The 23,376-nt window shown below is 37.4% G+C and overlaps 2 protein-coding genes across 4 annotated transcripts in view; both read left to right on the forward strand.

Moving 5' to 3' along the window:
* The first annotated feature begins 419 nt into the window (after window positions 1-419).
* LOC139123001 (annexin A13-like) lies at window positions 420-16,553 on the forward strand. 3 transcript variants are annotated; one of them, XM_070688939.1, is made up of 13 exons: window positions 420-1,615; window positions 4,667-4,770; window positions 6,754-6,887; window positions 7,654-7,674; window positions 9,703-9,781; window positions 10,536-10,630; window positions 11,141-11,254; window positions 11,888-11,978; window positions 13,175-13,311; window positions 13,456-13,645; window positions 13,897-13,955; window positions 14,660-14,782; window positions 15,185-16,553. In XM_070688939.1, the coding sequence occupies exons 3-13, from the start codon at window positions 6,807-6,809 to the stop codon at window positions 15,257-15,259; spliced, it is 1,065 nt and encodes a 354-aa protein (XP_070545040.1). In that variant the 5' UTR covers window positions 420-1,615; window positions 4,667-4,770; window positions 6,754-6,806; the 3' UTR covers window positions 15,260-16,553. The 3 variants fall into 3 exon arrangements, with proteins under 3 accessions (XP_070545040.1, XP_070545042.1, XP_070545041.1); XM_070688941.1 differs by lacking the exon at window positions 7,654-7,674 and having other exon boundaries at window positions 1,274-1,615; XM_070688940.1 differs by lacking the exon at window positions 4,667-4,770 and having other exon boundaries at window positions 1,486-1,615.
* Window positions 16,554-20,877: 4,324 nt separating this feature from the next.
* LOC139123003 (annexin A13-like) overlaps window positions 20,878-23,376 on the forward strand; it is a 16,169-nt gene continuing 13,670 nt past the window's right edge. Inside the window, exons 1-2 of the mRNA XM_070688942.1 lie at window positions 20,878-21,013; window positions 21,149-21,198. Of these exons, the coding sequence (XP_070545043.1) occupies window positions 21,184-21,198 (15 nt within the window). The 5' untranslated portion in view covers window positions 20,878-21,013; window positions 21,149-21,183. The remainder of the gene's footprint in view (window positions 21,014-21,148; window positions 21,199-23,376) is intronic.

The raw sequence follows: 23,376 nt of genomic DNA on the forward strand, positions 1-23,376 counted from the left end.
TAACCTGTCTAAGAGTTTGAACTCATGTCACACAATATATGTAGTTGTGCAGTGTCACAGCGCCCTCACCTGACAGTTGCTGACGATTTCCAGAGGGAAGAGACTGGTTGTTAACAGAATTGATCAGCTGGGAAGAGGAACTGGTTTCATGGCTGTTTTAATTTTAATTTTGCCTTACTATACCAGTGAAAAACTAACTCGTACATTCTTACACAACAGAAAGTGACACAACACAAGGCTACACTCCACAGAAACAATGTTGGGAGTTTTATTAGTTCCTTAAATGGTAGTGAAGTGACTTCACATTAGAAATTTGATAACTTCACACCCGACTAGAGTTTTGTAAACTTTCTAGGAAAATAATTTGGTATGTGTAAGCCAGTCGGAAGAGTGCTTCCAGGAGAAACAAGATGCCGTGGGTTTTAAATTAGTATTAGCTCTTACGGAGATTAACTCATTGCACCAAGACTTTCGCAACATCTTTCACAAACTTAGGTTAATATATTTAACGGTAGTTGAATTCTCATTGACGGGACTTCAAAATGTTGCTTTGGCATGTAAAACAACGCCGGGTTCATTTTAAGTTGTTTGGATGTCACCTTGAAGAAACTGAATAACTTATGTTCAAGTTAATTAGGAACGTCAAAAAACAACCTAATAAGGTAATCTACACTTTATAGACGAATATAAGGATTTCACAACGAAGAGTTTTACTTTGCACAAGAAGGGCATGTTTGAGAAACCATATGCTCAGGTTGAAAGAATGGAAAGTCGCTGAACGCAAGTGTCACATTTGACATAGTCTTACGGAAAGTGTAAAACAGGGCTATATCTGTGATGTCGCCCTCTATAGTCAACGAGAAAGGCACTGCGCTGCCGTCATTGTAATCAAGTTTTATTGTAAGACAAATAGGTGCTGTGTTAGCTTTCTATTGTTCTCGGCGTGTCGTAAGCAGAAGAATGAATTGTTGCCTTTTATAGCACCGGCAAGTTCAACACTATAAGCAGATAGTATCATGCATGCTGTTTGCAGATTGCAAGAAATCCATGAAATTGACGACATCCCATAAATCAACTTAGCCCCTTCTGTCAATATCTGTACGAGCAATGCCGAATAGTTGACTTTGACGGGCAATGGAGCTGTAATTGCACAGCCGAAGCATGACACAACAAGTTTCGAGCGAACACAGCGAGTGGGAGTGGTCCCTTCAGCGGCCTGGCTACCCATGCTGTCATATCATCAACGCCGGTATTAAAACTGAACTTTGCGCACAATTCATAGAGTGACTTTCCCTACCCGTCTACGCTGTTGTCTAACATAGGGTTGGAAATGACATATATCAGCGAGATATTTTAGTCTCCCTGAAGCGTTCTCTCATAAAGCTCTCTGGGACATGCCTACGCATATTACCTGTCCTTCCAGGCAATCAAACTCGCTTGTTTGTTGAATAGAATAGTCATGCAAAACTCGCTGCTTCAATAAACACGATTGTTTCCATTGTCACCCGGTTTTGCAGGGGTTTGTGGAGTCGTCGCTTACCTGTCGTTCGAAGACCAATAATCTACTACCTCTTTGAACTACAAGCTAGACCCGTGTCACCGACAGTCGACTAAGGTGAGTATGTGTATCAAAGCTATCGTTTTAGTTATCAAAGGACTGATGTCATTTTTGCAATGTTGTTGGAAATATTTCCTAGAGAGCAACGACCGAAAACGATGGCTGTTTACACCTATGCCAGGGTTTCATTGAGCCCACACAAACAAAGCCCCTATTCAATGCAATTCTTAACGTGAGTATAAGCTCAGGTAATTCAGTTTTAAAATACCAGAAGTTATCACCGCATACAGGGCTTTTTTTTGGAGTCTCAAGTCGCCACTCCCTAAATAGCCATCGAGAAGCTGGTTGCAATTGCAAAACATTTACTCGTCAAGAAAATGTACTGTCCATTCGCGGACATCGGCGTTGGTAATTCGGCGGTGTTTAATCACAGAAGCGTTGCATTGTTCATCAAGCAAACAGTATTGACACTTTCCATTCAAAAAGTGTAACAGAAGGTTTTCGCCGTTAAATCATCTTATTTTTATTAGCCGAGGTGCGATTTATTTATGTTTCTTGATACTTTGACCCCAGACCGTCTTTTCGCTTTTACAGCAATGTTTGAACAAGCATCGTAACTATTAGCTGTCTAGGCGTTTTATTGATGAAACACTTCAGGGTTTATGAATTGATGAGCGTAAGAAACTACAGCCGTGGAAAAACGTGTCCGTCTTGATTCAGTGACACAGAGATCAACATGGGTGACCTAGATGCGCTGCAGGTTCTATGATCGCATCGGTGCGTAAAAGGTCACGAGTTTTACATAGTTGACAATTGAGTGTCTTGTTTGACACGGTGGGTGCCTCTCAGGTGAATAGTTCCGCGCAATGTCATTGCCCTATGACGTGTTCACTTTGCCTGTTTGCATTGTTACGTCGTGGCTGAAGCTTGACTCCAATTTGTGAAGACAATGCTGTTTCAGACAGAGGCTACTCAGCTAGTAACTTGGGAGTGTAGAATTTTGGTTTTTCACTTTAGCAGAGTACAGAAGTCGTTGCCTAAATGTCTATGTGCCTTATTGTCTTCCAAACAGCTTCTAAGGTTCCAATGTCTTCACAGCTTTGCCGCAAACACAGGTTCACTATACTCGCTTCAAAACACACCTACTATTTGTATAACTATATTTAAAACGACAAGTACTATTGAGCGTGCACGTTCAATTCTGCACGGAATGAGTCTTAACCATTAAAATATCAGGACCATATGGCGTTCAATGCAAATATAACAAAGATATTGTGCGGCGATCATCATGGTCATTATCATACCACCAGTCAATTTATGCTGGCTTAGGAGTTCAGGACATCATGAATACAACATGACATAAACATTCACCATAAATTTTAATTCCGCATGCTGTGTACCAAGCCATAGCAAAACATGACGTTATATTTTCAGCGTTGCCGGGGAAAATTACTGACGAAATTCAAATCTGGCGCATTCATACGAGGCCATGGCTTACAATACCAGCAACGCTCAAATGTTTCCATATCTTTGATCATAGGCAAACTAGAATGAGCTGCCGGCTGGTGACGTAAGATGATGTAATTCAATCTGAATCTGCTTTTCGATGTTCATACAAATCAAATAAGCACAAAGAAGGAAGTACTACAAAACAATAGCCCGGAGTATGATAAAAAATATGGCACTCAAAGCAACAAAAAATCATTGTTGCATTTTGATCGACAATAAGTAAAATATAAATAAAAATATCACTTAATATCATTGGAACGGGCCATTTTTAATTAACATGCAAGTTTATCTTCTACACTTGCTCTCTCTATATCTATCTATCTATCTATCTATTTATCTATGCATGTATGCATACATACATGTATACATGTATATACATACATACATACATACATACATACATACACATACATACATACATACATACATACATACATACATACATACATACATGTATACATGTACACATGTATACATGTACACATGTACACATGTATACATACATGTATACATGTACATACATACATACATACATACATACATACATACATACATACATACATACATACATACATACATACATACATACATACATACATACATACATACATACATACATATACATACATACATACATACATACATACATACATACATACATTACATACATTCATACATACATTCATGCATGTTTGCATGTTTGCATTCATGCAAATATTGATTTTTTTATTAATACGACAATCTCACCATACAAATATCGCGATGCAAAAGCTATTGGCCCTTCCCGCCTCCAATGTTCACTCTCTCTCTTATCCGGGAAGACTGATTTGCAACGACGGCGACGACTGAGCTCCCAACGCCCGCATGAATTATTTTTGGTATATTTATAGCAAGGCGAAAATAGAACGGGTGCAAGAACCTACTTGTCGAATGCGTATGGACCAATAGGAAAAGTTGAACTTTGCACCACAGAGGGTGATACCCCGGGAAAACGGATCATGATTCCGCGACTGTCTCTTGCCCAGTATTATTACAGCAACTAAAGGGCAATCATTATTAGACGGTGATGTCAACATAGTTTGCTGCCGTGTGCTGGTAGATAACGTAAACAATAATGCCAAATGCTGTGTACAATAGAGTGTTTTGGAAAACACAGCAGACAGCATCTTGGCCAGGTCTCCATATCTGTTTGTTAATTTCACTTTCACACCAGTGCCTTCCGCATGAAGGCTAAACGTATGGCTACAATGCCGAGGCCAAAAAACCACACTAGCAATGAAGTACGCACATCAAAGAAACTGAATCGGTTAATTGCCTATCCGCTGATCTCTGCATTCCTCACTAAATATATACTAAGTCCCTATTTCATGTTTCTGAGTCACACATATTGATTTAAATCAACTTCGGTTAGAATTGACAAACTATACCTTATATTGTTTAAAAAGGTGAGGACGAAATAATAAAATTGCCGATGTACAATACCTGCAAGCTTTGTACGTAACTATTATCACATATGAAGCAATAATTATCACATATTCGGCAATCATAACGTGACTTCATACCCTTGCACATTTGCATAAAAATATCTCGTCCAATCAGATTTCAGAGTTGCACGAATGAGTCTTATATGAAGACATCGGCTGTATATGAAGTAAAACGCTGATAGTTGTCTCGCATCAACGGAGCTCAGAACTCAAGTTGTGGTGAGTACCTTTTTATTTTGTTAAAACTCTTGAAAGAACATTTTGCCATTGACTTCCATTGAGAGCTTCTACGCAATGACCGATGTAGTTTAGCGATCTCTATCATCGGGTGTGTGCGTGTGTTAGGGTACCTGCACACGGCCCAGACAACATATCGACAACAGGGATGCTAAAATTAGCATATCTTTACCAGGTTAAAACTCCTTGTGATCGCTTCGAAAGATGCAGTTGGAAAGAATCTTCAGTTTTAAACAATCTAACAGGTTTTCACAATTGATGCACTGTTGTACATTTTCTTTAAACAGTTCGTGTAAGATATGAAAAATATGAAATTCTTATATTAAATGTGAACTCTCGTAAGTTCAACAAACTCTGCCGACCAAACGAACTTCGAATGGTCGATTTTTACGTATCTTTCAAAGGATGTAAACAGCGATTTTCAGTGGCAATCGTGAAAAAAAGTTAGTAAAAATATTGGTTTCTTATATATTTGGTATAGATTGACATTACGCCATCCAATCGCCAGGGACCTTTCAAATGCAAACCGCCTCCATTGTTGTCTAAGTGAAAGAAGAATTATATTTTTAGCAAACCTCATACCTGCATAAAGGCTAGGCCTGTCTTTCCATAGACATGCTCGTAAAATTCAGGCAAAATATTTTTGATGAATACTGACTTTCACCCGACTGGCTTTCAGTCGGCGAATAGCATTGAATTCTTTCATACAGATTTACTACAAACAGGTGTTTTTTCGGGTGCATATACATGGCATCGTAGACCGTCTGCCTAAAGGTACAACGAACAAAGTCATACCCCGACAAGAACATCGAAAGTGAAAAATAATGTTCAGATACTTCTAATAATGTCAAGAACATGTATTCATTGAAATGCCAGAAAGCGCATAACGCCGTGCACGAGGAGATTTCCCATAAACATCTTAATGTCAAATATATTGGACATACGTTTCTATGTCTATTTGTTTTACGTGTAGGCGACTTCGATTGTTCTCAGTATTTTTAGAGTGCAGAGATCACGTTTCGGAAAACAGCGATAGTTTCCCAGAACAGAAATGTAATTATCATAAACTTATGCTGTGCTGTGTTTTCAAGAAATAGGAAATGAAGAGATTTTGTTGATGTGATGCATTTTATTGTGCTTGTTTGACAATTCTATAATGTTTTTGTTTACCATGATGGCTTATGACATGCAAGAAATAGAATCGTGCTGTGTTATTTTATCCACCTCACAGATAAGGCGTCCAATCCATAACCCTATATGAGTGTTGCTTCTCAGCACAGAGTAAGATGGACTATCTATCTTTCTCTATGTTCTCAGGTAGTACAATTCTAGGATTCGCAAAAATGGTTTTAGCAGTAACTCTAGATAGTATTTTCTTGAAAACAAACGCATTTTCGATTCCTTCTCGCTGAAATACGTTGAAATACAAATTATTGTACTAACGAATACTCCATACTTAGGACAATATCCAATGTAAATGTTGACAAACTTATTCAAGGTCGGACCAACAATCAGTTTCGACCGCCGGACAATAACCGTTTAGCAATTTGAACACGTACACCCTGAATTTTGACATGATTCCACACGTAGAACAAGAAGCTTACATTAAAGTTTGCAACCAGAACAATAATCAGATAATTGAAAATACCAAAAGTTATAACCAGAGGAGTTTTAAAGCCACATTTCCTTGAGTCTCCAGTAAATCCATTTTATGTTGTTGTTCCCATTATAAAATACTGCGAAAGGTTACTCAAATAGATTTGAACTCAGTCTGTTATAGTTTCACCCGTTTAAACTAGGTTGGGCTTGGATCGAGGGATCATATTTCTTAGTTTTTATAAGCCTATTTTTCATGCGTAATAATAGCGAAATTCCATCATAAAGATTTGTCTCCTCGCAGAATTCAGACAAAACACGTGTGTTTGCAATCGAAATATCACTCTGTTGTATCAATTCTTGTTACAGATCAAAACGAGATTTTCATTTCAACATTGAGAGACTCTTGACCTACGCTAATCATGGAAGTTTCAGTTCAAAAGACAACCATAACTCAGACAGTGGCACGTGAGGTCGCACCTGGACCTTTGCGGACCATCATGGTAAGATCTAAAACGATGACACTTTTCCATTTGGCTTTTTTAATGACACGAAAGGAGAGCGAGGAGACTTTAATGTTGAGAGAGAGAGAGAGAGAGAGAGAGAGAGAGAGAGAGAGAGAGAGAGAGAGAGAGAGAGAGAGAGAGAGAGAGAGAGAGAGAGAGAGAGAGAGTTATTTGAGTTGGTTCATCAGTCATTTCTGAATCTTTTTCTTTTTTCTTGTTTCATTTTGACGAGAATACAGTTCATTTGTACTTGCTCAAAACTGTCTCCTTTGACTGACCCATTGTCAGGCACTTACGAAAGTCAATAGCACATATGAATTTTGATCAATTCAGAAGTGAATCTGAATCTGAACGGAGAAAGTGTATTTTAATTGTTTGCAGATTCTCTTTCCCGGTCTAGCTTACATCACTCATGGACGTTATTTTTTAATAATTGCATATTTATTTATTGCTGTTATTGATTTCGTTTTAATAATTGCTATTGTTGTTATATTGTAACGTCACAATATTATGCTATTGTGTTAATGTAAGCCTTGGTATTGTCTTGATATCTTGTTATGTGTCGACCTCATACAATTATGGCTGATTTTCGTCGGGAACCTCGTTTTCAATAAGAGTCTCTCAGTTGCGTTCCTTTGAAGGCGATTCAATCGTTAATTTTGAAAAAATCATTGAATTTCCGACAATATATCAGTCGACCACTGCAGCAAAGATATGTAAATCATGCATTCGTTAATTATTCGTTTTACTTTTCTTTGTCCAGATCGATCTGCTTGTGGTATACGTAAGTTCTCATTTCAATGGAGCAGTCGTATTTTTTTTTAATTTCATTTACAGCTCACTAAACTAAACACGCCTTATTCTTAGGTAAACTTTAAAAAAGGACACTATCTTCTTCGCAGAAGCTGTAATCTGCGGCGTCACTATGGCTACGTTATCTTTATTTTGTTTGTTTGTGTGTCTTACTAACACGTAAATCCATTTATACGACATCATAATACCACTTGTGAGAATTAATATCAGTCCCTAAACAGCCGTCTCGATTTGGTTCAATCCGATCGCGTTGTGATGTGGGTTGACCCATATATATATATATATATATATATATATATATATATATATATATATATATATATATATATTATATATATATATATATATATATATATATATATATATATATATATATATATATATATACACACACACACACACACGATTTTTGGGGATGAATTTAAAATCGACACCGAACACAATCATCATCATCATCATCATCATCACAACCACCGCCAAAACAGCCACCGTCAATCATTAACATATTTTGAAGCCAGCATTTTTGAGCATGGCAACTTGAATATGAGAATGACAATGTATGTTCTATTTATTTCACTAACTGCAACAATGGAGCCGCACCAATCAAATAAAATCCCATAAAAGCATATCTCATTATATATTAGACAGGATATTCTGAAAAAAATATGCAAACATATTGAACTGGGAATAGAACTGCTGTATTTATATTCGCATTTTATGAGACTTGCTCGTGAACAAAAAAAATATGAATTCGTACATCATTTACAATCCTGTACACCTCTCAACATGTCCTGACAAAAAAAGACCTGAGAGATGTGTTTACAGGATACTTTTTATCCAACTTTGTGAAAACCGATGCGTTCACTTTGAGCCTCAAACTGTAAGTTAGATTTTGTGTAAGATGATGTCAAAACACTCATATTTTCCCACTCATAAGTACTCAACCCTTCACACACTCACCACATGCACATGCTTGACTGTATAAACGCATAATCGATTTCCTGATAAGGAGGGTGGTCTGTTAAAGCACACTGTAGTATAGGATAAAGCCCGAGTACGCGGGCTCTTCTTGTATATAAAGTCCAACCCAACGATAAAATGTCGAGGCCGCAGGCCGAGACATTTTATCATAGGGTTGGACTTTATATACCAGAAGAGCCCGAGTACGAGGGTTTTATCCGACTTAAAAACTATCGCCCCTGACTGATATATTTTCGTTTTCAATGTGTTTACGTCAACCGTCCCCTTTGTCAATGTAACATGTTTAGGATATGAATTAAAACTTTTATTTGTGAAATAGCCTTCCAGTGTAATGGAACATCCTATAAATGCCCTAGGGCACATTATATAAATGCCCTAGGGCACAGCAGATTTTGTGTTGCAGCTGGTTTCCGCTGTGTTACCAAATTTGAATATTAAAACGTACCAGATGTCTACAGAATATGACATGTTCACTTTTGATTGGACAGTACTTTACTACGGCGCTGTCATTCGTTTCTTGGAATTTGGTGACCAAGGCTTATGAGTAGATAAAACACCCTGAATTGAGCACTCTGATTGGTCAATCAACAGTAGATAGTTTTTAACTAGTGTTACACCTGTCGTTGGACATTCGGTAACAGGAATTGTTATTATGTCACATTAGTGTGCCAAGTGCGACCACCCACCCTTGTGGGGGCGAATTTTGATATCGTGTGATATTATTCAACTACAGTTATTACTTACAATTCTTTACACCCTGGCAGAACTATCAAGTCGTGCTGCTTACATCATATTTAATTTACAGTTAATTAACATATAATAATGTATTTCTGAAATCAATCGACTCTATAATTTGCGCCTTTTAATTGCTGTCGCACACATTGCCCTCTTTACTAACAAACTCATTCTTTGCAGTGTTCAACATCCTCTTACCTGCTTACTAACCATTGCAGCCAATAATGATACATATTATATTAAGTACAGTTGAAGTCACAAGCTCTCTTTTTCGTCCCTGCAGCGCGGAACAATACACGCCAAGGAACATTTTGACGCCGAGGCTGACAGTGAACGACTGTACAACGCTATTAAAGGACTGGGTGGGTAATAATAGACGATTTCAAAGTCTGATATTTTAATTATTGTTTTGTAGAATAAGATAAAAACATAATCAATCCCTTCAACCATAATAATGTTTTGTAGATTGAATTTGACCTCGACGTGGTAATTTCATTTTTTTATACTGGCACCATGTTCGCAGATGCAACCTTCGTAATCACTCCTACCCGGTAATTAGTAGACAAAAGTTCAACATTCGTAGTTAACTATTCATACTCTACGCAAATGTATAGTAAGCGCTGTCAGATAAGATAACGTAACGTGTATACAATACTATTTTGAATTCTTCATGGTTTCTATTTTTTTTAAATGTCTTGTTTCGCACTTTCTCGCGAGATCCCGCTCGGAAGCGGTGTTCCAACGGGAGAAAATATTATTAGTCGCAACTTTCAAAATACAATGTCTCATACTACCACAATCACGTTGAAAAATCTAGTGCTCGAAATGTCTCGCACAATCATTATGAGTGTAGTTTCAAATTTATGTTACTAATTTACAACTGAATTTAGTTCTAACTAGGATTAACTTTTCAAATAACATCATATCTGTCGGTAGTGTGCTGTGTCGACTGAGCTAATGCCTTGCATTTCAACATACTTTAGGAAAATAGGAAAATGTACATACATTCTTAATAGAAAAAAAATAATGAAAATATTAACATCAGTAAAAGCTATTGTCTCTTTTATAAAGGCTCATAATTTCAACATAGCGCTGCTATTTTTCATCAAATAACAGGAACTGATGAAAAGACTTTGATAGACGTCCTGACATCCACCAGCAATGAACAGAGACAAGCAATCATCCATAAATACAAGTCTATGTACGGCCAGGTATGTCAATGATAACCGATCATAGCTTAATATCCAACGTACGTATACACATATATAAGGTGAAACATCATATCAGCCGAACAAATATTGCGAGCACTTTACCCCAGGTTTGTATTATATATATATATATATATATATATATATATATATATATATATATATATATATATATATATATATATATAAATATATATATATATATATATATATATATATATATATATATAACCGTACTCTCTGTGCCCAAGTTCAGAGGTTGCCATAAAGCCATTATGGTGATAACCGGGAGGGCAAATTGTATACATTTTGTGTATATATATATATATATATATATATATATTATATATATATATATTATATATATATATATATATATATATATATGATAATCGAAAGCTTCATTTTTCGCCACAGCGTAAACATAGGGTATAGCGGCAATGGTTGAATTTTTAAGATTCACAAGATTCAGGTTAATTTTATTTTTAATTCGCCTCAAAAATCTCATTTTAGAATCTGGAAGACGACATTGTCGGCGATACAAGTGGTAATTTTTGCAAGGTCCTCGTCGGGTTGTTGAGAACACCTGCTGATTTTGACGCGGAGTGCGTGAGGAGTGCCATCGAGGTAAATACATAACATACTTTCATGTATACTCGGATTGACATCGTCCAGGACAATCATTGTATTTGACTTGCATGTCGCGACAAGCATGAACATGCTTTGCAAAATGTTTTAAGAGAAGATTTTTTTGGTCAATATAAGCAAAAAATTGCGATTACACTTCATGTGTTCGACAGATAAGTGACGAGTTGTATTATCAACACTTCTCAGGTTGAGAATTTAACTAAGAGGGCTCAGCGCCCTCAATTCCATACATTATGTGCTGATTTAGGAATATTCACAGATGTTAAAATTAGTATGCGGGTATATATCAGTGTTGTCTTAGACGTAAAGATGTAAAAGTGTGGATTACAATACTTTATTGCTCTTTTGCAAAACATAGTCTCGTCATATCGTTCATCGTTATCTTTTGCAAATTGAATCAATACACAGTTACTTAATAAAAATATCGACATTTTCTCAACACATACTCAACTTCTGATCGATGGATACATACTAAAACGATACACGATGCAACGCGAACATTTACATGTACTAGAAGGTTCGATATTTTATGAGTAGGTGAATTTTCTTCAAATGGCTTTTGCCGTTGATTGAAGCCTGTGAAACTATTGTTTATTATTATTTGCACTATAGGGATTTGGAACCAATGAAGACGCGCTGATTGGTGTGCTGTGTACCAGCGATAATGACGAAATCAACGCCATGAAAGAAGCTTACAAACAACGTAAGGCGCTTCACGTTAGACTGTCTTCCGTATTTCCACAAACTTTCATCGACCTATTCTCAATGTTTGGATTTCTCAACTGCAATTACAAAGTATTTGATCGTGAAATTCTCTACCTTTAAAAAAACAAAATGTGCTCTTAAATTTTCACATTCAAGTGTTTCTATCTTCTTAAACATGGTTGAATGTCATTAGATGCTTTATTTTCCCTCATTTAACATAATTTTAATCCAATGTCTGTTTATTCGAGAACGCCCTCAGCATAGTGCATGCAGGTAAAGTGTGGATTGTGGCGTTATCGCCAATGTGTTGTTTAAGCCAAAAAAGTTTTGATTTACTACCAGCCAATAACGTAATTCTGCACATCAGTAATCTCCAGAGGAACTGGAATGACGCTTGCTGTGATTGGTACATGTCTGCTTAATATGGCAGTATACTTTTTTATCACGCAGCGAACAAATGCATTAATCTCAGTACAGATATTGCAGCGGCGAGGATAATTATAGCCTAGCTAGGGAGTCTCAGCACTTGGGGGCGTCTGGTCAACGACGCGGAGACCCTCTAGCTTGGTTAGAATTATCCATGCCGCACTGCTGCCACACCGACCGCCCTTCAATCTCCTTGTGGAAATTGCAAATGCATAGTACACGACTAAAGTAGTTTCGGTTAAGAAAAGTAGTTCACATGAAAAAGCCACGCAATGGACTTTTAACGTAGAACGCGCTTCGGGGACAGATGTTCGGACTCTCAAACTTTTACAATTCTTTTCTAATCTACCACTTGTGGGGGTTCATTTTAAGCTCTTGGTGTAAGAAAACTTTTTACCGCCTTAGTTTTTCGAAAATCGAAAATTTTATTTTTCTCTATAGAATTAACACAGGGGTGGCGGCCATTTTTAATTTCAAAAATCGGCAAATCTTCAGTAATTTGAGTCTGTAGTACCAAAGTTTGCACTGTGACCCCCGATTTTTATTCTTGATTTTGAAGGAGAATAGTTGAAAGATTCCTGAAGGAAACTTTGGGCAAAAGTTTAAGTCTTTCACTTTCGAGGCGCATACTACCTTGAATTAATGAGATAAGCACTTCACACAAATGTCTTCTTTTGAGAAATGTTTACGTTTTGGAACACTGATGATTTGCCCTGGTATATTGAGAAAGGATAGTATAGTTTTTTTCGCAAACCTTTGGTTTCGCAGGGTACAAGCGAAATTTGGAGAAAGACGTCGAAAGTGATACGTCGGGAGATTTCCAGAGATTGTTGGTGTCGTTGCTACAAGCTGGTCGATCTGAGAGCCGGGAGATTGATTTCGAGCAAGCCCTGAAAGACGCAAGGGTAAGAAATCATGTTCCTTCCCTATTCTAAAATTTTTGCTTTTTTCTGGTAAAATTTACTGTAGTATTTTTGTACTGTTATACCCGACTGGGTTGTGAATAAAGGCGACCTCTGTCCTTGACCTTATGCAACGATTTTTCACAGGAGCTGTACGAGGCTGGAGAGGGCAGGTGGGGAACAGACGAATCTGTCTTCAACAAAATAATGGTGATCAGGAGCTACGAACACTTGAAGGTGACCTTCAATGAGTATGCAAAGATTTCAAAACGAAACATCTTGGAGGCCATCGATTCAGAAATGTCCGGTAATCTTGCCAAGGCCATGAGAACGCTTGGTAAGTCTATTTAAGACTTCAAAAAATAACATCAAACTACAAATTGCATATTCTTTGCTTTGTTCATTTTTTTTTATTTTTCAAAGTTCAGATTAACGTTTTGGATCTATTCATGTCCAGAAATCACATGGTATTTTCGGTATATTGTACTGCCTTGTCACCGTTTACAAAAGAGTTTGTGCCACAGCAGCAAAAAGTGCAAATATTGAGCAAATGCAATGTGATAAATGGAGTATATCCTTTGGTTACAGCTCTCTTTGCGATGGACAGGACGAAATTCTACGCCGAGGCTCTTTACAAGTCGATGAAGGTACGGGCACTACTGTTTTAGGCCAAAAACGTTTTTCCATTTCATGTTTGATTCATATCAAACTAACTTTTGAATATAAATGTAACAGGTGACAAGGGATATGAAACGGCACTGGGGGAAGTCATTAGCTCTTGCAGACTCTCTCAAAGCCCTTCGTTGGCAATGCAGCCTGATCGCACCCATATGGTGATGCACCCTCAACGGTCTTTCTAGCCAGCGAGGCTAACCGAACTAGCCGGTTTAATGCGTAGCTCAACTGCTGAGGGCGCTTGTATGTTCCGAGGCGTAGCCGTCGAAGGCCTGTGAGACAGTCTAGATCTCTTGTTAGGGCAAACGGTCAACCGGCAGTTTGTTACATTTTGATAGAAATTAGCAGTAGAAAAGAGGGCGTACTATGGACAGATAGGACGTCTGACGTCACTGGATTGATTACGATTGCTTCATCCATGAGTGTAACCTCCTTTTATGATAATAGATGACGACAACATCTTAGTAGAGGTGGACAACAATGAAAATAATAAGCCAATCACATGAAGTTCGGCCGAAAAAGTGTGCAACTGTGGGGGAGAATACATGCATGATGTGCAAAACTCGAACATTAATCTGTCAAAGTTTGGAAGGCGAAATCAAAATGCATTGTGCATCCTGATCACCCCCCTCAAAATATCTAACAGTCCGATCCTAACATTTGCTCAACGTAACAGGGACTGGGAACCAATGACGCTGTGCTGATACGTGTGATCATCAAGACTTGTGAAAACAGTCTACAGGAAATCAAAAAGGTGTTTTTGAAAGAGTATAAAGGAACTTTGGCAAGTTGGATTGAAGTAAGTCTAAAACACTCTTTTTGCCGTGGTATTCTTGAAATGTGTCAATAGTGTCCCGCGAAAAATTACCCATTGATAACGCTAGCGTGTATTTTTCTTCAATTTTCTTTATATCTATTTTTTAATCGAAAAAAATCTTAAGGAGTTGGAAATATTATTACCTTTGAGATTCGAATGTAAGATACTTTCTTTGAATTACAAGAAATGAAATTAAAGGAATGACTATTACACAAACTAACAGCGCTTAAAGCATTCCTAACGTTGGCACATTGATAGATGAACTCATTGTGATAGCAATATGAATGACTTTTTTGTTTTTAAAATATCAAAGTTCAATCTTTACATGATTGTTAGCATGAATTTGGTCACTTTTATGAACAAAATGATCTTTTCTCTTCACAGGGTGATACATCCGGGGACTACAGAACAACTTTGTTGGCTTTAATTGGTCCCGAGGAAGTAGTCGAACAGAGCTAGAGCATCAAACCGGGGTTCACAGCGCCATCATGCGGCGGTACGCGAGTCAACGGATGCATTTCGCCAATTGAATGTCCAGCAGACTTTGGTCGTTGGGAAACAAATATTTTTAAACAGCAATGAAATAGAGTTGTGGTTAATGACGACATTAAATACTCATTTATAAGACTAGATTTTGTTTCATTTGAAACAAACAGTCGGTGCTTGTTTAGAGGTTGCTAAAGATAAGACAATATTTTTCGTAGAAGTCCCACTTTGTCTTTTTCTACTAAGTTAAGTTTTAATCCACCTGCACACTTTAGAATTAAGTAATTATTACATATTTATTATTTTAGAATAGATTTTAAAAGTGTGCGTACCGCTTGAATTTATAAGATTGTCATGGTAACATGATTAAAGCCATGCGTTACATGATTACATGGACGTCATGGCAACAAGTGCGGGATATGTGCTTTAAAATACTCATTCAGTGTATTTTTCACTTTTCAAAATTTCACAAAAAGAAAGTTTGAGATTTAATATGTACTATTCAATATTAGAATGAGTTCTTAAGCTGGGTTCTAGATGGTATAAAGTATTTCTTTTTAAATTGTTATGTGTATATTCACCAGAGAGATTCACGATGCGTGATGTGTTGTGGGTATTCCAAATGTACTACGCCAATTTTCGATAGTTCTCTCTCTTGACCATAGCTATCTCTCTATCGTAGGATTATTCTAGGTCTAGTGTTTCTAGCGTGCTAGTTCTAGGAAATTCTATCCATGACAATTAGTTTTCATTACCAATTTACCAATCATGCAAGAATAGTGGTTTTGAGAAAGTGGGTCAAGGTGATTAGAAATTAAACAATATTGTCGTTGTGTATCAATTACTTCGTGTGAAGGTGACTTTACTATATAGAGAAATGGAGTTTGAAAAAAAAACGCGAATTGATGCTGTAAATAGCGCCACCAAAACTGCCCTTTCGATAAAAAAATAAACCATTCTTACATCTCGAGCAAATGATAAGAACATGATCATTTTCTCACCGTAATTGCTAATTCACTTCACCATTAATTTTGTGCAAAATATTAGAATCCGCGGCGACCTCGTCTTTAGCAATCGCTTGCGAAATACTGCAATGTGGCAACGAAATACTTTTACATTGGTTGGTTTACTGGTATAATGTTTGAGAAGCTTTACGAAATAGATGGACTGTACCATTATGTGAGATAACAATCCAATGGACAATACTTTAACTAAGTGTTACACCGTCACCATGTTTGTCTGTAAGAATAAAGAAAATGCGATAGAATGTCTGTTTCTATGCGTGGTCTGTTTTGTTGGCGCGAAATAGTGCGGTTACAGAGCTTCTGTGGTTGCTTAGATACGGGAAAAGGAAAACTCTGATATTTATGCAACAAACTGCGATATTGTCTCTATTCATCTTCGGAAGTGGGATCGGGTATGTGTCACCAATTTTTTTGTTATTGGTTAAAAACTGACAATTCTACGGAAGACAGAGCAGCTACAAAGCAAATCATGAAGTATCAAACCATGGACTGATCGGCTGAATTACGGGTCCCGAATAGAGCTGTATATCTGACTACCATATTAAACACGGTAACAGGTCTAAACATCAGAAGAAACTTATCGGCGATGGCAAATAATTGGCTTGCTCGGTAATTACAAAGATGGCTGGACCAATAAGATTGCATTTCAAATATATCATGATGCTAAGCCTATAGACTCTGTACTAGAATCTACTTCTAACACGATTGGAACTTATTTGGGATAATTGGATTTTCCTATTTTTCAAATTTCTCAAAAGTGTGAGGTGCCCTATAGCTGAATGCTGCAATATTGCAAATTACTCATAAAAACAATTGTTTGATGTAAAAAGAAAAGCAGATGAGATTACATTTGCATATTAAATCCACATTACTTCACCATCCAATTATCCCAAATTAGTTCCAATCGTGTTTTCTCCCACTCTCTTATTATCACTTTCAAACCAAAGCTTGCAGCTTGCAAAACTTGAAACTCTTCACTGGGTTCGCGTACATGAAAACATACCCATTTCTACAGCTTATTGCTTTTATCAATACTACTCCTTCTGCTTGGATGTCACAGTGTAGCTAACTTTAAGAAATTGAGTTGATTCTCTAAACTTTACCTTATTTTTGCGGGTCTGACAGTTATTTCCGTCCCCCAACGTACGCGTTATACGTTCTTTTCTTGAACAGCAAACTCTGGATACTGGACAGACAGGTGTAATTTTTAAATTCTCTTATATTATTTGGAACGATAGAGGCTGTCGCCCATGTGAAGCAGGGACGACGGGTAATGTTATGAGGAACCGAATATTACATCTTTGAAAGGAGGGGGTCAGGTGTGAATTTGAATAAGTTGTTTCTTCAAACTTAGAGACGAAACTGGAAACTTTAGGATTTTTGAGGGGTTTTGGTACACTCTCTGCTTTCCTTAACAAATTTGTAAATATTAAAAAGTTAAGAAAGCAAGTGCATGTCCTCGTCCTGAGAGCATAAAAAGTCACCAAAAAGTTCCTTTACTTCGATCATTTAATAATTGACAAAGCAAAGCAGGGGTCAGAATAGTTGGTGACTCCAGAGGATCCAAAGTGTATCACTCAGTAATTTAGCACTCCAATAAAGATGTCATAAAACGTCTAGGTTCACCGATGCGGCATCATGACCGCACCCGAGTTGAATCAAAATTTACATAGAGAGAGGGGACATGAACTTGTGCCTTTGAAAGTTTAAGGAGCCATTAGCTGAACTTTTGATGACTGTTTTAACTACTTTGGGTTTTATCAACGCTGTGACAGCATCTATACGTCTATACGTGTATAATGTGCTTTTATCTTACACTTGAATGCCAATCCGAACCAGAATTCACTTGCCAAAAAAGCAATGCTGACTACACATGCACATGCCGAGTTAACGAGCTAAAACTGTGTATCTCACTGAGCTTTTTGGAGAAGGACAAAAAAGCTGTGGTTGACACATTAAAAGCAAAACTACTGAAAAACTCAACACAAGTTACAGCTACTTGCCCATTAATATATGCCAGGCTTTCGTAATTGTACGATGGCACATAGACCCTAGAGTTTTGTTTCTCTAGGGCCTATTGATGGCACGAACATTATTCCGGAAAAAGCAGTACGCCAGCTAGATAGTTTACATCCAAAAGATTCATACTGAAATATGAAATCCAACACTAGTCACTTGTGCTCATTATCGTTTCAAATTTACTTTCGAATTATCCGCCCGGACATTCTTGGGTGAAATTTTTGAGCGAGCACAAGGCTTGCACACAATGACATTGACACGAGAGAGAGGTCCATTGAAATCGGTCCTAAATATGACGGGTTAAGTATTTTGTTAATACAATATGCCACTCAGCCAGAGGAAGATAAAAACACCTGTTCATAAGGCTAATGTATTTACTTGTATTGATAATAGTGTCCATGTAACCGAATATTGACATCACAAATGCACTCTTAAATGCTCCCTTCAACAATGCGTGGCAAGCTTCAACATTCGAGGCAGTTTCGCGGGTTAATACATACCATACGTCATAAACGAATTGCTTATAAACATTAGCCCAATTATATACTTACAACAATCATTTTTCCATATGTGATTCAGCCGAAATATATTACTTCAAAACATTGTTTGATTTATAGAACCTAGATGAAAAATAGATGCTATATCCAAATTTACCTGTACATTAAATTACAAAACACAAACTGGTTTAAGGTAGACTACGCCTCGAGGACATATTCGGACTCTCAAACTTTTTCAATTCTTTTCTGATCTACCACTTGTTGGGAGGGGGTCATTTTGGAGCTCTTCGAATAAAAAAACTTTCACCTTCTTAGTTTTTTAGAAAATAGAAAATTTCATTTTCCTACATAGAGTTAACACTGGGATCGCGGCCATTTTGAATTTCAAATATCGGTAAATCTTGCGTAATTTGTCTCTTTAATACCAACATTTGCAAGGTGGCCTCGATTTATATTCGTGATTTTGAAAGTGAATGGTAGAAAGATTACTTGAGGAAAATTTGAGCGAAAGTTTAATTTACTTTTGAGGCGCATACTACCTTAAAACATACCACACCGTCTGGCGAAGACTGAATTGATTTATTGAATACGGCTAATGGATGTTGTGCGTTGAACATAAACATTAACCAAAACAAGTCGTTTACAGCATAAAGGGAACAAATTGTATGAGTTATTTACGATTTGTTTAGTCAGGGTGATAATCCTGCACGTTGTAGATTGGTAAAGCCATACCTGATGGGGAGATTAGGATGGGTACTTGACAGATATGAACGGTTAAAAGTCTTCTTGGTAACAAATCTCTCTGTTTATAAGTTTTATAGAATATAGTTACCTACAACCGCCCAGTACGGTGCGTCATCATCATCTACACTAAAGAACAATATAGACAAAACCTAGATCTTTAGCGGGATTGGTTATGTAATTTCTTCTGCGTTCTAAAATGTGAAAACATCATTTCTTTTTTTTTTATTTCACAAGCCATGCACACTATGTTCTCATATTAACACGCTTTTCTTTCCAACCGTAATGAAAATTTTCGTGTGTGTTTTTTTATCAAAAATAATTAGCAAGGCAGCGAAAAATAATTGTAGCAAATTTACAGCAGAGTGCCCTTCACATTAAACTATGCTCTTCCAACGTCTAATTTTCAATCCTTTGAACAGATCCACCGCCCAGACATCCGTCGTTAGCAAACAATTAACCTCGATGGGCGTTGATCGTTAGGTGAGCATGTGGGACCATAGGGGATCGCTCACATGTCTGTTCCCGGGGGCGCTGTTGGTGGGGATACAGATGTCTTGTTCTTAGCACAAGTTTTTCCTTGCTAACTTTTATTTAAGCAATAAAAGCACACCCAGCGACGGTATACCACGAGATTTTGACCAGTTCACGACATATATGCACGAGCGATAGCGAGTGCATATATGAAGTGAACTGGTCAAAATCGACAGTAACATTGGAAAGGTTGCATAAGTCGGATGTATGTTCAGTGATGTGCATGTACGAAGACATGGATATTTCCACAAAATTAACTGTTAGAAACGGCTCGATTTTAGAAGATTGTGATTGGACGATTTTGTATTTTGAAAAAAATTGCTTTGACTCTACTGGTCAAAAGAAAATTTGCTTTGAAGCAATTCGTGGAAAAAATTGCTGTCAGGGTGGGTACAAAAATATATTGTCGCCATACCCATTCCCTCCAGCCCCCCCCCCAATCAAATTGGCCACCCCTTAGAAGTAAGCGGGACAATTTTGATTTCTCTTGGGTCAACACTTGCTGCAACACTGAATTCTGAGCAGAAATCGCAAACTGATGGTATGGCTTCTGAATGCAGGTACAATTATTTCTATTAAGAGAAAATTGGCACTTTCGTACTTGACGACTGTGTCATCTTCACTACATTCAGGTTTTTAAAGGAATGTGCCCTGGCCTGAAACAGCCGTGACCTGTGACGGAAGGGTAATGCGCTCTCATATAAGACAAAACTACTATCTCATGCGTATAAAATTAAGAATGATGTCATACCATGATAACGCGCCCTCTACAGACCTGTCATATACCGACGTTGTGACGTTTAACAGGGACTTTGCAGAAGTAGTTTGAGCGTCCTCGAATAAGCATAGCGGCCGTGAAATATAGTTGGTGGTTGTGTTATAGCATTGTTGAAGACCAAAGTTTGGAAAAGGTATGTATTATTACTAACTATTGCTTTCATTTTCAATGACCTGTTGCACTGTATTCTTATCTTTGATCATTTCGACGGCATTTATAGTTTTTCTATGAAGAGTAATATCTTTTACCTTACATCATATTCCTCTAGGTTTTCGAATTTAACAAGTCTACAGTCTATCGACCATGGCAACAACCGCTGTAAGTCTAAGTTCTATTGTGTTATCTCTTCCACCTTGTACACCTTATTCTCGAGGTTTGGAAATAGCAGTGAGCAACAGTAACAATCATCAAAACTTTCTGTTCAATTTTAAATGGCATACTAGTATATAAAGTGGAAAGATGCAATTCAAAGCGCCATCAAACTATCGGCAAAGGGCTATAGTCTTCTATCAACAATACCAAAACGGATTGTTGGTCAGCACTGTCGCACACTCGCCTCTGCAAAAAAAGTGAATATCAAAAGAAATCGACTTGGTGAAACCCGCATACTTGCATTGTCTTTAATGAAAGTATCCAATAATCAGGCTACTCCTGTCAACCAGAAAGGTATTTTCATCATTTACAGATAAATTATTTTTCTGTTCTTCACGGTTTAATTTCCTGCTTAATTCTCACTTAACTTCCGAAATATTATATCAGTTTATACTAATATTCGTCTTGTAATATATTTAAGCAATAATGTCGGCCAGGATTCCTCCTGGCTGGTAACGGGCGAAAGCAAACTCTACAAGACATGATGCAAGAGGAGAAGCCGAGTACATTATGGAGTGTAACGTTTGCTTGAGTCCAATATAGGCCGGGAGGGGTACAGTATTGCTGTTATTTTATAGTTTTGGCGACGGCAGTGCATCTGTAGATATGGGAAACATCTGGGGGCCACAATGCTGGATAATCGGATTCATTAACAGTAATAATCTGAGCGTATGATGTCGCAAAATTCACTGGTATTGCCAAAGCTATGATGTAATCGATATCAGCCGACATATCGGTTAACAAATTATTCCCGCGCTTCTTTCAATAACGGGGTATTCCATTTGATTAGGACAGACGTTAAAATTTAAGGAAACGCGGAAAAGGAGTGGGGTAGCACAGCAGACCTCTTCAGGCCCGTTGTTAAAAGATGATTTCTACTCCGTCTTGTAAATAACTCCCCGGTGCATTAAATGCAAACGCTCTTTTAAAAAATCGTACCACTCAACAAACTAAATGAATGTGCCAGATTGAACGGTGATTTGTTTATTATGCAAATTTCTCTTGGTGATGATATATTTAACACAGTCGTTTCTCCTGCCATCAATTTCGTAAATGTTGCATAACGATCTTTAATTGGGGAGCTCACCCCCTTTGTAATACGATGTACGGTGCAGATGTTTGTCGCTTTTTGCGTAACCCTGAACTCTCTCTTCTCTTATTCTGGAAGCGATGAAAGTGTAAAAAAGCCTGCATGCAAATATTGGCTCTCAGCGTCATGACAGACTGTAAGTTTTGGTCAGTTGTGAATTTCACTGGTATTCAATTAATTCAGTTTCAATTAATTATATTCAGAATTTCCACATTAGCAAGTGATATATTACAGTCTTCTACCGATGATCAAATTCTAAAATGAAATCCGATCATACTATGTAACTGGCGATTGCGATCCTAACATCGCAGGTAAGAAAAAAACAGAGGACTTGCACTGATATATGATTATACTCGAGGCGATTTATGTGAACATCACATACATGTACCCATAACAACGTAATTTGTACCTAAAAATTTCAATAAAAATGAATAATTTAGACTCTTATTCACAATTTGCTCTAGGTAAGTCTAAAAAGGGGGCCACTTTCATATTGTGTAAAGAACAATAGCAAGGGTCAAAGTTCAAATATTTGTTAAGGCAATAACCTAAACTTCATGGTAAGATTATAAGAAATTCAGAATGGTCACAATTATCTGTGTTATCTGTACTGAAAAAAACAACTTTACAATTTTAAAGAAAATTAGAGCTAAAGATTCAGTTTTCCTTACCATTTTCAAAACAAATTCTCCCATGGTCTCGATAAGGCAGATCATCGAATTTCGACATTTCGAAAATCTGTCATGATGAAGGTGCCACACCGTCTGCTTTCAACAACCAAGGCATGGCGTCATCGTGCGATCCACGGTGGGTAGTTACCATCGTCATATGACAGTGTCCCTGTTTGTCCGCTTTGATGCTTTTGTGATCAACGACAGCTTAAAGTGACAGAAATGCGAGCCACTCACTATGATACGATACGAACGTTTGTTACAATGGTCAGATTTCTTTCATCAATAGTTTTCAGATTGAAAACCATCAGGCTGCAGAGTACTTTTGAGAATCGACGAACTTCCTTGGTTCTGCGATAACTT

Source organism: Ptychodera flava, chromosome 22, assembly GCF_041260155.1.
Source record: "Ptychodera flava strain L36383 chromosome 22, AS_Pfla_20210202, whole genome shotgun sequence".
Classification (NCBI taxonomy): Eukaryota; Metazoa; Hemichordata; class Enteropneusta; family Ptychoderidae; genus Ptychodera; species Ptychodera flava.

Coding starts and splice junctions, on each gene's coding strand:
- LOC139123001 (XM_070688939.1), top strand. CDS start 6,807: ATGGAAGTTTCAGTTCAAAAGACAACCATAACTCAGACAGTGGCACGT. Junction 6,888..7,653: donor GACCTTTGCGGACCATCATG/GTAAGATCTAAA, acceptor TTCTTTGTCCAG/ATCGATCTGCTTGTGGTATA. Junction 14,783..15,184: donor CTTTGGCAAGTTGGATTGAA/GTAAGTCTAAAA, acceptor TTCTCTTCACAG/GGTGATACATCCGGGGACTA.